This window comes from Micropterus salmoides, unplaced genomic scaffold, assembly GCF_014851395.1.
Source record: "Micropterus salmoides isolate LMB-PRFRI ecotype aquatic unplaced genomic scaffold, ASM1485139v1 Ms_hic_scaffold_15, whole genome shotgun sequence".
Lineage (NCBI taxonomy): Eukaryota > Metazoa > Chordata > Actinopteri > Centrarchiformes > Centrarchidae > Micropterus > Micropterus salmoides.
Genome location: NW_024040596.1, coordinates 2,438,739 through 2,453,534, shown reverse-complemented (window position 1 = coordinate 2,453,534; position 14,796 = coordinate 2,438,739). Strand labels below are relative to the sequence as shown.

General features: G+C 41.6%; 1 protein-coding gene across 1 annotated transcript; it reads right to left on the bottom strand.

The window, feature by feature from the left end:
• Positions 1–11,308: 11,308 nt before the first annotated feature.
• Positions 11,309–13,727, bottom strand: LOC119903782 (tripartite motif-containing protein 16-like). The gene has a single exon (XM_038720026.1). It carries the CDS (start codon positions 13,630–13,632, stop codon positions 11,974–11,976), a length of 1,659 nt encoding a protein of 552 aa, XP_038575954.1. The 5' UTR covers positions 13,633–13,727; the 3' UTR covers positions 11,309–11,973.
• Between the last annotated feature and the right edge of the window lie 1,069 nt (positions 13,728–14,796).

Below are 14,796 nucleotides of genomic sequence, written 5' to 3'. Positions count from 1 at the left end.
GTGTTCTCATCTTGGGCTAAACGCTTTTAGCAAACAATGTTCATCTCAGCATCATTTATGCGATGGACTGCAGAACGGAAACCGACCAGCCGCGCGGGAAAGATAAATTTTAAAAACAGGCCTTTGCCAAATCACCAACAGAGAATGTGTGGTCTGTGATGTCATCAATAATGTGAAATCTTTAAACCTGTAGTGCTCGCAGGTGCACTAATGCATTTACCACCACTCTGTCGCTCTGCTGGTCGGCCTTCATCAGAGTTTTTTTGAGAATGTAGGGTCGTACAGGTCCCTCCAGCCTGTAGCAGTGAATAAAAAGAAATCATGTTTAATATTTCCAAGCACTTCTTGTTTTAGTAAATATTATTTCACACATCAAATCATCAAAAATCAAATCAAACTTTGTGTGAACTATAGCTATAGACTCTCCTTCAGTTTGCACCTCAGACATGAGGTCACAGTTTAATCTTTTAACCATGGTGTGTATAAAGATGTTACAGGAACTGGTTCAATGCTTCTCTTAACCTGAGCAGTACTTTTGCTCTTTACTGTACAGCGTTCTTGGATTCCAACTTCCGGGCCTGCTCTCAGCCAACTCCGGGTGAACTTTATATCCATTTCCAAATCACTTGGAGTCGCTTTGCCATGTGTTGATACCACCCTCGGTACAGCTAAGACCAGAGTAGGAGAAAAAGAAACCAAACAACAGCGCAGCCCTCCCTCCTCCCCAGCAACATTGTTTAAAAAGTTGCCCCGTGTATCATCAGCCTACTTTCTTGTAAAGCTGAAGTGAAGTACATTGTTGATATTGTGGAAGTCCTGCGAGTGTCTAAAGTGGAGGAGCTGCTTGGGCTGGTTTGCTCCTCAGCTATCTTTGTTCAGTCATTATGGCATCCTTTGATAAATTGTCCAAACTGCTCCAGTTGCATATGTGAAGTTGTCTGAGCCATTGCTTCAACAATGTTCCAAATACCAATTATTCCTTTTGTAATGGGCATTTCCATAACTGGGCAGTACGTTGCATTACTGTTACCGGACCAGAGCAGAGCTTCTGTAGGTCTTTAATGTTCACCATCTCTCTATGGCTTACGGTGTCATGTTTCAGCAGCAGTTTTAACCTGGATCAGCCGGAATGGATTCCATGAATGTGTACTTCAGTTAAAGAAGAGATAATGTGTTTGTCCTTATCTAACAGTTTCCTTCTTATCCTTATTTTATCTAGTCAAATGTTCTGTTTGAAGTCTTTATACTTTCCCTCAATTCTAGTTGACATTTAGCAAACTTCTTTTTTCTTTCTGGACAAGGCTGCACGCTCTTCTGCATCTGCCCTTTACTTTCTCTTCAAACAAATCTTTAGCTGGTCCAAATATTTTTTGAACTAAAACTTACATTTGTCTGTGCAACCAGTCTGCATAGTGTGAGACAAAGAGCCAGTGAAGAAACAGGTGACTTTATATTCTAAGGGTATTACGCAGCTATCCGAGGGAGGAAGGGAGTAGGGACCAACTGTCTCTGATACAGCTGTCATTACCATCACTCATCTGTTTGAGAGAAATCACGTATGTAAATCTGTGTGTCATCTGCATAATTATGGTAACATATTTTATTGTTTTTCATAATCTGAGCCAGAGGAAGCATGTAAATGTTAAACAAAAGAGGTCCCAGAATGGAGCCTTGGGGAGCTCCACATGTCATTTTTGTCAGCTCAGATGTGTGATTACCTATAGACACAAAGTAGTCCCTATCCTTTAAGTCGATGTCTATGAAGATTCTCAGTCATCCAGGTCATAGTTTTCCAACGAAGGTTAAAGTCAAGGGCAACTGGACTTGGTTGAAGATACTGGAAGACGTTTCATCCCTCATCCACAGGACTTCTTCAGTTCTGACTGACTGGCAGGTAAACTCAGCTATTTAACCTCAGTTGGGTCGTTTGCCAGGGTTATCGATACCGCTGGTTTGTTAGTGTTCCTGGTTGCTGTAACGACAGTCGTTAAGACTACCTGTGGCCAAGACTGAACGACCCTCTTTGGTATCTTCACCTGAGGCCAATAGGTTACGTTTGTTGAGTTTCCTGGGAAGTGATTAAAGGACAGCATTGTAAGTGGGGGATAAGTGGTGGCGTAGACCCCCTCCCCTGTTCAATGACGGCTTCTCGACCCTGGTGTAGATGCTTCCTTGACACCTCTTTCAAACCATCCATCTTCTCTGTCTAAAATGTGCACCTGGTGGTCCTCAAACGAGTGTCCTCTGTCCTTCAGATGTAAGTAGACTGCAGAGTCTTGACCTGAGGAGTTGGCCCTTCTGTGTTGAGCCATGCGTTTGTGTCGTGGTTGTTTAGTCTCCCCAATATACAGGTCTGTACATTCCTCACTGCATTGGACCGCATACACTAGATTGCTTTTCTTGTGTTTGGGTGTGCGGTCTTTGGTCCTTTAAGTAGGATTCAAACCATTTTAGTACTGTGCCAGAAAGTCCAACCCAGTTTTCAAGTCTGTCTAGTAATATGTTGTGGTCGACCGTGTCGAATGCAGCACTGAGATCCAATAATACTAAGACTGAAATTCTGCCACTGTCAGTGTTTAAATGGATGTCATTGAAGACCTTAACAAGAGCCGTCTCAGTGCTGTGGTGTGGTCGAAAACCTGACTGGAAGACATCAAAACAGTTATTTAGTGTCAAGGTTTTTATGGTTAATAGAATCAAATTTTCTCATGCTATATGATTTGTTTTTAAGTGGACACAGGGACAAGACATATTCTATTACTGACATGGAGGCACTGATTGCTTGTCTAATTGTTTGAATTTTGTCTGTGAAGAAGGAAGCAAATTCATTGCAGGCCCTGGTGGATAGAAGTTCAGAGGCTACAGACACAGGAGGGTTGGTTAGCCTGTCGACAGTAGCAAACAGGGCACGTCCATTATTAATAAGAGAGGTCAAGAGAGGAACAGAGGGAAAGAGGGAGAGGGATGGAAGGAGAGCGAGAGGGGAGGGAGGCAGCCTACAATAATAACAATAGGACTAGTAGAACACGGGGGCAGCAGGTGTCTCGCAACCATAGCTCCAGACTCCACAGCTCCAGAGCCAGAAACACCTGCAGGAAGTGATAGGAGGAGAGAGGAGAGGGACGAGAAAGCACAAGACTACCGGAAAGGGGAGAAGTTGTGTTAGTAACATGCAATAATGGGATGAGGTTGCATACAGAGGGAGAGAAAGTAGAGGAGAGAGGAGCTCAGTGCATCATGGGAAATCCCCCGGCAGTCTAGGCCTATAGCAGCATAACTAAGGGATGGTTCAGGACTCACCTGAGCCAGCCCTAACTATAAGCTTTATCAAAGAGGAAAGTCTTAAGCCTACTCTTAAATGTGGAGATGGTGTCTGCCTCCTGAACCCAAACTGGAACCTGGTTCCACAGGAGAGGAGCTTGATAGCTGAATGCTCTGGCTCCTAGTCTACTTTTGGAGACTCTAGGAACCACAAGTAACCCTGCATTCTGGGAGCGCAGTGCTCTGGTGGGGTAGTAAGGTACTATGAGCTCTTTAAGATAAGATGGTGCCTGACCATTAAGAGCTTTGTAGGTAAGAAGAATGATTTTAAATTCTATTCTGGATTTTACTGGAAGCCAATGCAAAGAAGCTAAAACAGGAGAAATATGATCTCTTTTCCTGGTTCCTGTCAGAACACGTGCTGCAGCATTCTGGATCAGCTGAAGAGTCTTAATGGACTTTTTCGAGCAGCCTGATAATAAGGAATTGCACTAATCCAGCCTAGAAGTAACAAATGCATGGACTAGTTTTTCTGCATCATTTTTAGACAGGATGTTCCTGATTTTCGCAATATTATGTAGGTGAAAAAAGGCGGTCCTTGAAATTTGCTTAATGTGAGACTTAAACGACATGTCCTGATCAAAGATAACTCCAAGATTCCTCACAGTGGTGCTGGAGGCCAGGGCGATGCCATCAAGGGAAACTATATCTTTAGATAATGCGTCACGGAGGTGCTTAGGCCCCAGAACAATAACTTCAGTTCTGAGTTTAACATTAGAAAATTACAGGTCATCCAGGTTTTAACATCCTGAAGGCACATTTGAAGTTTAGCTAACTGATGAGTTTCATCTGGTTTGATCGATAGATATAACTGAGTATCATCTGCATAACAATGAAAGCTTATGGAATATTTCCTGATAATATTGCCTAAAGGAAGCATATATGAAGTTGTTACAACAGGGTTGTAACACTGTGTTTTTTGTCTTTGCTCTCTGAATTATCAGTGTTTTATAAGGGATTTTGTGACAGAACATTTGAGTGTCAATCCTGAGGACTGCTGTTGACAGTTTTAAATGGATTAATAACTGGTCTGAGATACACAGAAATATTAATGACTGCACAGGGAAAATGAGTTGAGTCAGGATACAACGTATGATCCCACCGGCCAATTGTGACAGACCGTAAAACTCGCTTTTTACCTACTTATCCAAAAAATAAATTAGAAAAAACAACGATTGATTATTTCAAAGGGTTAGTAATGACGCGTGATTTGGATATTTTCAAATCCCGGAAAAAAATTGGGATTAAATGGGTAAAAACAATTAATGTTGACTTTTACTTTCACACAGGAAACGAACACTGTTCTCCTGGTTGAAAGTTGGGATTCTGCCCCTCCATCCACCACAACCACCCCCTTACTCTGTCTTTTCTGTTAAATATCATATCTCTACCTTATCTGTTGTCCTTTACCGTTCATGACTGACGCTACAGGGCTTCCTGTGTTGAACTGTGACGACAAGCGGATCCTCAGTGCGTTACAAACTGACGCCAACGGGTCTTGAATATGCGTCCATATGTGAGGACTTGGGAATGAGAGCTGATGGTCTAAGCTGTTCAAAGACTTGTGATGTTAGAAGTGGAGAACTTAAGAAAATACAGACTGGCCTCAGAAAGATCTATATTTTCAATGGAATGAGAGTTACCTTAGAAACTGCAGCTACAGTAATACAGGAGACTATTTAAATATTAAAAACTGTGCACAAGTTCTTCAGTGTAGATTGTCCTCTGTAATTAAAATAAGAAACAGCAGGTGGAGCCAGACACACACACAGACATCAGTTCAACAGCCTGTTATTATTGAACCAGGTCAGTGAACGCACCTTGGCCTCTCTGAGCGAGGACTGTTGTGTGTTGATGCATCTGGTCCACGTGGATCCTCCAGTCCTGCAGAGCGACACACAGACCAGAGACCATCTAACACACCTGAAACAGCAGCAACACAACAGAGAGCATGCTGGGAAACTACAGCCACTGTCTCAGTCTGTAATTATGTCCTTTAAATCCTCAAAACTGCACATTTCACCCTGAGCTTCATTATATTTATTTGTGCCATGTTGCTGGTCAACACTTAGCCTTCTATATATTATTAGATGCATCATATTGATCATTCTTACTGTAATAATAAGGATCTGCAGTGATACAGCAGCTGTAGTAATGGTAGCAGCAGTGCAAGTTTAGCATGGTTTCATCATCACAGCTGATTTATAAGACAACATTTTATCAGCACATTCTGCTTTGGGACTAAATCAACAGCCAGATGTCAGACTGTTGCCTTCAGGGACCACTGGGACATTAAAGTGTCAAATCAGCACAGAGACGCCTGCCTGCTGCTTTTTCTCCTCACAAGAGTCTCAGTTTCCCCCTCAGTTAGCTGCAGCTTCACTTTCATTCAGTTTTGATTCCACCCTGGACAAAATGAGTCCCAGGATGGTGTGGCTGTGAGGTGACAGAGCGAAACACTGAAGCAACATGACAGCCTCATTCTGAAGTTTCACCTTCATGAAAATCAACACGACAAGAAATGAAATGAGCTCAAGTCCACGGCGACACGATATCTGTTGTCTTCTGTGTGTCAGGACTCAAGTGAACTTCTTCACAGCCAAACTTGACCAAATGAATTCTGACTGTTTCTCCACTCTTTGAAGTCTGTGTAATAAATCACCTTTATTGACTAAGTGCACAAAGAAAATGTTGGTTGTAAAAAGCAACAAGTGACAGATGTAGAGGACAACAGTGTGGATTTGTGCATTTTATATTAAATAAATTTGGAGCTACTCCAAATTCCTCTTTTCCTCTCCCAGAGAAAAGCAGGGGGGTTGAGATCAACTTTCAACAGACGGCTGAAGAGACCCCAACAGAAGGGGGGTGGAAAGGTCACTTTCTCTAAGTGCTATTCCTGAGCAGTTGATCGTAAAACTGGCCACCAACAGCCGAGATAAGTTTCCCGGTGCCTGAATTGTTAAAATGACAAAGAAACTAACCAGAGATTATAAACAGCCTATCGGAACTCTCGTAACCGTGGCAACTAACCTCGCTCTGTGTTTCATTACCCCATCAAAGGGATACTCCTTGTCACACCCAGATGTGACACCTGAACTTTATGTAAACAAAGACTTCAGTCTCCAAAGACTCAAAGCATTAACTGTTTAATTAAATAATCTTTTAGTTACTTGATTACGTTTGCCTCTATTTGAGTAGTTATGTTACCATGTTGTTGCCATCTGTTGTTGATATTAGTGCTGAAAAGAATCTAAATAAGTTACTTTTGCAGAGTTTTTATTTTCAGCAAGATTAAGGACACTCCTTCATCTTATGTGTAACCAATGCTTGTTCACAATACTTTCTCACACAATTCCTTTAGAAATGATGATAAAGAAATGCCATACTATACTATTAATTGCTGGCTTTAATTTAAGGCTGAATAACTAAATTCCCCAGTTCCTAAGGAAAGATTGTTTGGATTAATCTAAGCTTTCCTCATGTAACCTGAGCTCCCCCAAGTGGACGAAATAAGTATTACATACCATCGTCGGAAATGCCGTTAATGTATAAATGTCACTCATTTAACAGGACCAATACTGCGACAATTGTTTTCCTGTTACCAAATGCTTAACTTAGAACGGTACAACTGTTTGACCACTGAGGTTTGATTGTGGAAAATATTTGATGATAATACACGTAAATAGATTTTCTTTTCTTTTAGACATTAAAGTTTAGAAAGAACCTGAAACGCCCCCTGGTGGAACCACGCCCCAGACAACAAAAGAGCGACACGCGACGTCGCCTCTTCTCTTCTCCTGGTGCTCTTGTCTTCCGCTCTGCTCTCTGGACGCTTCGGCACGCGTCCGGCGTGCCTCTCCAGGCAACGCCTAAGAGTTCGACCAGCGCAACGAAGCCTTTGTTCGCTTGAAGCTACACACGCAAAGTGCAGCGACATCGATTTTTACCTCAATTCCAGCAACTTGTTTTATTTTCTTTCTTTCTTTTGTTTTGTTAAAGTTATCAGTCCGTTAAGTTACACTGGTCTAATTCAGGAACGGCCAAGTTCCCTTTTTAAGCTTTTTTATCGAGCCAACTTCACCGAGGTCAGACCAAGCCACGTGGTCTCGCCGGTGGCATGAAGGAAACCTGAAAACAGCCGAATTGCCAGACGGAGGACGGCCAACCCTTGAGGTTTTTTTCTTCAGTCAGACACGGAGAACCCCGGAGAATCCCTAACAAAAAGCCAGGATCGGGCAGCTAGCGTGGGACCCGTGCAACAGGCCAAAGCAGGCCGTCGACAAGCCGTAAGACCTAACAAACATTCTGTGGTCAGAGATGTCCCATAATGTTAATATTGTCTTTTAACTCCTAAACTCATAGCTTACTTTCATTAGCTCTCATCTGCCGTATGAGTCAAATGCTTCCCACAATCGAACCTCCATTTCTCATTGTTCAGCCATTGTTTATTTTCCCTGTCTTTAACCACCCTTTTATATCGCTTTAGTTAGTTAATAAATTCACTGTAATCAAGAAACTGTGTGTGTTGACTATCACGTCCCTGCCAAGAGAATTGACCCTTTAGAAATGAGACTGACTGATTGATTTAAGATAATTGAGCGATTATTAACTATCTGATCACTAGTAATAATTGTATAATTATTAAAGCTACCTAGAGGTCCGGAGACTCTAGGATAATAACAACTCCGGTGGGGCCCTTTTTAAAGAGAGCTTTTTATGGATTGATGTTTTCTGAATATTAATCAATTAATGTTTAATTAATATTAATTAATTCTCATAAATTTATTAAAATTCATAGCTACACTGTAAGCCCGAACAGTACTACTAGCTTATAAAGACTGAGGTCGCTACAGTTAAAATCTCTTGCTGAGTTAATCCACCTTTAAACTATTAATGTCTATAAACAAATATGTATTTTTGTATTTACATGGCTCAGCATTTCTGAGTGAACACCGCTGGTTCACTCAATATTTTTAAGTGTACTGTCGATCACGTGATATGACGTCATGACGTGCCATCCTAACTGACGTTACCTGAAAAATCTATCCAAGATGGCTACCCTCTCGAGCAATGTGGTGTCTATGCGTGGTTTCAAGCATTAAACTTTAAGGTAAGCCAAAACACTTCGAAACTACTTTGCTTGTTGTAACATTGGGAATATCATATTTCACGTGATATTTGACTGTTAGACGATGCTATTTTTAATATAGCCTATAAGTTGCTAGCGCGCAGCCTCACGGTGCCGCGCACGTTTTTTATGCGCCGAAAGCGCCAGCGCCATTACGTTACCGTCAGTCCGCCTGCTAGTGAGTGTTAATATCACGTGTACTGTTAATGTCGCGGCTAGACAATTATGTTAATGTTAGTCAATAACTCTTTTCAGCAAGCGATAGTCCTTCCGTTTTTGAGTGTGTTGCTACTGTTTGTGTTAAGCGCCCTGCTTTGGTAAGTTGAATGTGATGTTATTTCTAGCTAACCTACATGCACCCAAATGAGCTAGTGGCTAAAGTTAGCTGTAACTTTTACTCAACGTTAAGGTTATGGGTTAATAGTTAACGTATCATCTCTGCAAGTTTTCATTAAACCTTTACAAACGTCTTTTCATTATAGGTTGAAGTGGAAGAACTACAGAAAAGTGCATCCTCCAAAATCAAGGTGACTCAAATGTTAATTTAGGATGTAACCTATTTTTCACCATTTATTTTATTTGTGTTCATTTAAAAGTGTAGGAAGAGCGGAAGCTGACATGCTCTGTATGATTTCATAATATCAAAGCATATAGCAAATAAGAACCCATGTATTTTGAAATCTGATAACATTATTTCACTCTTGGTCATAAAGTGCTTCACTGGTTGGGGGGTCATCCCTTGTCTGGATCAGTTATTTATGCAGTCAGCAGTGAATTCATGGACACTGAAGACTTTGATCGATTTTTTGCAAAGTGAGTTGTAATAGTATATAAAACACACTCTTTGCCAATTATTTTTGCTTTATATTGAATGGGTTTCCTAATATTTTGTCCACTGCTTTAACATACAAGAAAGGGGCAAAATATTAGGAACACCATTCGATATAATTCACCCCACTATGCCACCACCATGTATTACAACCTCAGTAATAAATATGAAGTAGAATTATCACCTTTCTGACAATGTCAACAAAAACTGAAAATGTATAAAATTCATAAACGTAGAATTTAAAGGAGAGCTGTTGTATTGGACTGCATTGGGTTACACACATGCACCTGATGAAGTGGCCAGTGAGTGTACATGCAGTTGTTGTGTTTCTTCAAGTTAACCTAACAGTTGTATCCTCTGTGTCTTTCAGGTGGAGGAGTCAGATGAGCCATGCATCGACACTCCTGTTGCTCTTGTCACAGTCACAGAGGACACTGCAGATCCAGTTCATTTCAGTCCTGCAAGTATTTCTATTGTTGTGGAAGACGATGTTGTGATGAGTGATATCCCTAACTTGGCTGATGCATTTGCATTGTTGTTTGGGTTAATGTATGCATTGCATTTGAACTATCCCAAGAAACTCATTCACACTTTCACATTCATCCAGAAAATCCTAATGGGTCTTGATGATGGTAAACCACTTAAACCCTGCCTACTGAGTCTCAAAAATGACCTGTTAATGAAAGAGTAGGCTAACTTAAGAGTAGTGTTTACACATGTATTTTCTTGTCTGCATGTTGATGTGTTTTGGGGGTTCCCAGTATGGTAACTTTATAGTATGTTGTTGAACACAATGTTACTCAAAGCATTTGAAACTGTTTACATATGGCAGATTATGTCTTGCCCACCAAATCTTTTAATTTACTTTTTTTTGTATATTTTTTATTCCATTTTCACTTTGATTGCTGTTACTAATGCTGTTTTAATAAGCATTTATTTTCATACTTTTTATATTAAGCACTTTGCTTAGTTCCTGATGATCTTGTTCCTGTTTAATATGTAGAGATACATATGTACACAACACACACACACACACACACACACACACACACACACACACACACACACACACAGAGACACACACACACACACACACACACACAGAGACAAATGCACAACCATACACTAAAACATACATATTTGCTGTGTCCATGTAGGTTTGTAACTAAATATTTTAAGAAATTTCACTGCTTAACAGGCTTACAGCTTTGGGTAGCTGGTGAAACTGTGACTTGAGTCACATGGTTAGACACCTGAGCTAGAACAGAGTTTTAACTGTTGACTGCTGTTGATGTTCTGACATGTTTGTATAAAAATTAAGACTGAATAAAAGAAAAAAGAAAATGTACAGCTGAAGTAATTTTTTTTTGTAGTTTTAACTTGTAAATTTCATTAGCTTGTGGGTTATACACAAGCATATTTTTTTAGTACCATTGGATCAAAATAATGAAGTATGGAGAAACAAAAAATGTGCGAGTGTTAAACAATATTTTTAAGCATAGTGCACTTAAAAAAATTAAGTTACTTACCTTTAAATGTTTAAGTTTGATTAGATTGTAACTTTTAAAAAAATCTTACTCAAACATTTAAAGGTAAGTAACTTAATATTTTTCAGTTAGATTTTTTTAAAAGTTACAATCTAATCAAACTTAAACATTTAAAGGTAACTAACTTAATTTTTTAAAGTTTGATTAGATTGTAACTTTTAAAAAAATCTAACTTAAAAATATTAAGTTACTTACCTCAAAAGTTATTATGTAATCAGTTTCTACAAAAGTTTTGAGTACTATGAACTTATTGGGGTTTACAGTGTAGTTTTGCACATGCTACACAGAAAACTCTGCTCAGTTCTCTGTGACAAAGCTGTTTTAGTGACAGAGACTGACTGACAAACGCTCTTCTGCTCTGAACATGAACTCTGTACTTTGTGGTGTTTCAGGAGGAAAACTGCCTCAGTTCTACTCTCAGATTAGTTTCACATTTTCTCCGTCAGCTCTGTCTGATACCCTGGAATGAAGAGGAGAAGAAAAGACTTTGTTCATGTTGCTTTATTCATCATGTAAACCTTCAGTTTGTTCACACATCCCATCAGTAAAGTCTGGTAAATGACTCAGATTCACTTCATCCACACAATCAGTGTGTTTGAGCAGAATCTCAGCTCTGTCAAAGAAAAGAATGAAGCATCTCCTTATTGATTCTGATCAGGAGAATTACACTTTATAATCCCTCATAGTCCCTCATTTAGACAACAACAACAACAACATTTGCTCTGCCAAACAAATAAATGTGAATGTAATTCTAGATTTCTTTCCAAAGTGAGAACAAAGTCTCTCCGATAAAGGAAGGTCTGCTGCTTTCTCTCTTCAGACCCATGCAGTGGAAGAGAAACAACAACATACAAATACATCAATCCAAATATTCAACAAACATTTAGAGCTCAGACAAGTTTCCATTTTCATGCAGAGAAACAAAAGTCATCCTGAGCAGTGATGGCCTCCATGGCTAAACAGACACAGGAAGGAGCTCCAACATTTCCACAGCAGCTGATGAGAAGACGTCAAAGTCCCGCCCACATGTTTGATTGACAGGTGAAGAAATGCCCCAACAATCAGCTCTCAGCAACAAACATGAAGACAAAAGAAGTTTAAGGATTAAAACACAGAGTTTAACCCACTGTCCCTGAAAGGACTTCTGACTATTTCACTTTACAGAACTCAGCAGAAGAAAAAGGACGAAGTCCAGCATAGAGAGGCTGAGTGAATGTGGTCTGGACTCTGTGGAGGAGAGTCATGGTTTTAGAGATGCTGTAGAAGGACAGAATACCTGCACTGTGATCCAGGTACACTCCTACTCTGGAGGACCGAGGACCTGAGACGGGAGTTTTGACTTTGTTGTACCAAAATTTATAACTGTTTGTGTCACAATGTAACGCCCAAGATTTGTCATTGAATCCAAATAAACATTCCCTCCCTGCTCTGCTGATGTTCTTGTATGCGACTGCTACACGAACTCCTCCCTTTCTCCACTCCACCTCCCAGTAACAACGTCCAGTCAGACTCTCTCTACTCAGGACCTGAAACCAATCAGTGAATCTGTCTGGGTGACTAGAATAAGACTGTTGTTGACTCATTGGTGTTACTTTTCTGTTCCCCTCAGATAATAACAGCCATGTGTTTGCTGTGTTTGGATCCAGTGTGATTTCACATGAATATTTTAAGAATCCAGCTCTGGTCTTGGGTTCTGGTTCTGACAGTAAAACCTCCACCTCAGTCACTGTCAGCGAGACGTTTGTCCATGTCTCTGTCAGAACGTCCTGTAGTTTGTCTCTGACTTCTGACACAGCCGCTGTCACGTCCTCAAAGTAGCGCAGAGGACGGATGTTGATGCTGGATGAGTCTGTAGATTCACTGAGTGCTGACAGTGAGGGGTAGTTGTGTAGAAACTGGGTGTGATCCTCTGTGTGTGAGAGCTGCTTCAGCTCAGCGTCTTTCCTCTTCAGCTCAGTGATCTCCTGCTCCAGCTTCTCCTGAAGCTCTTTGACTCGACTCACTTCAGTGTCCTGCTGGGATCTGAGCTGCCGCTTCACATCGGACCTTCTTTTCTCCATCAGACGGATCAGCTCGGTGAAGATCTTCTCACTGTCCTCCACTGCTTTATCAGCAGAGCCATTGATAGCCTCCAGCTGCTGCTGAAGCACCTTCACATCTTTCTCTCTGTCCTGGATTCTCTGCTGGATGTTTTGTCGACTCACCTCGAGCTCTCTCTGCCTCTCGGTCCTTTCTGCTGCAGCTGAGACTGTGTCGTGGCCTTTATGTTCATCCTCAGGGCAGAGATAACAGATACTCTGCCGATCAGTACGGCAGAACATCTTCATCACCTCATCGTGACGAGAGCAGATGTTCTCCTGGAGCTTCTTGGAGGGCTCCACCAGCTTGTGTTTCTTGAACGGAGCAGCATCATAATGAGGCTGCAGGTGTTTCTCACAGTAAGAGGCCAGACAGACCAGACAGGACTTGAGGGCTTTCAGTTTTCTCCCAGTGCAGACATCACAGGCCACATCTTCAGGTCCAGCATAGCAGTGATCAGCAGGAGCAGCTTGGAGTCCAGTCTTCTTCAGTTCCTCCACTAAAACTGCTAACATGGTGTTTTTCAGCAGGACAGGCCTCGGTGTGAAGGTCTGCCTGCACTGAGGGCAGCTGGGGATTTGCCTCACACCCCCTAGATCCCAGTGGGTCTTAATACAGTTCATGCAGTAGCTGTGTCCACAGGGAATAGCCACCGGATCCTTCAGTAGATCCAGACAGATGGAACAAGAGATGGTTTCCCGGTCCAGCTGAACTCCTTTCTGCGCCATTTCACCTCTCAGTGGCAACGACTGTCTGAGTTTCACTTCCTCAGAAGTGCAGCTAGTTTGAGCTCTGATCTGAACAGCATGTGTTTCTGCAGTGAACGGGGCCTGTCAGCTGCTGCACGTCAGCACATGTTGGTCACACCCATCTTCAAACTGTAGATCTGAAGGGGAGGGAACCAGGAAATATATGGACAGAGTGGAGCTCGCTGTGATTGGAGAGCAGGAAGCAGAGGGAGGGGTCATCAAGCTGCCGCTCATTCCAGGAAAAGGAGCGGCTCTGTGGATTTGAACTTTGTTCCCTCATTTCCAGCGAAACCTCAGCCAGTGTCCTTTGACTGGTTCAAACCGGGTGAATGACAATAATCAAACTAACGTGTGATAAAATCCTTAAACTGCTGTATAATCATGTTCTCACTTCTTTGCAGCCTTAATAAAGGAGGACAAACTACATTACATTTAGCTGACGCTTTCATCCAAAGCGACTTACAATTGCTATACATGTCAGAGGTCACACACCTCTGGAGCAATGAGGGTTTAAGTGTCTTGCTCAGGGTCACAGTGGGGGATTGAACTTGGGTCTCTTACACCAAAGGCATATTCTTATCTGTTGCGCCATCACCACCCACTAAAGTCAGTGATAATCAGAAGCCAAACAACCACTAATAAAGGCGATCAGTTCAGCTTTTTGATTTGAAAGCATGCAGTCCTAGAATGTGTGGAAAAGGAGTCAGAGATGAGGACTCTAATCACAGCTGCATCACAAGCTGCCATCTTCTCCCCTTTGTTGTTGTCTTTGTAAAGCAGTGACTCCCACTTGAACTTCCTACAGCGTGCTGACGATGTGGCCCCGGTTGGCCTTCTGTGTGAGGGGGACTCTGTAAAAGATGGCCCATATTTTAATCATGTAGTTTCTCTGCAGCAGTGCTGTGAGGAGAGTGTGTTTAATAAATGGAGGTGAAAGCAAAGAACTGATCTTATCCAGCAACACACAAGACTCTCCTGATAAAGTTCAACCTTTGACCATCACTGGATCCCCTGGAGAAACTGTCAGCAGGTTAAAGATCTTGGAGCTGTGACTGATGGCCGCCTGAACTTCACACAGAGAGCTGACTGGATTTTTAAGGAAGCAAACAGAGATTGTATCTTTTAGCACTTTTAGTGCTTTGA

Coding starts and splice junctions, on each gene's coding strand:
- LOC119903782 (XM_038720026.1), bottom strand. CDS start 13,632: ATGGCGCAGAAAGGAGTTCAGCTGGACCGGGAAACCATCTCTTGTTCC.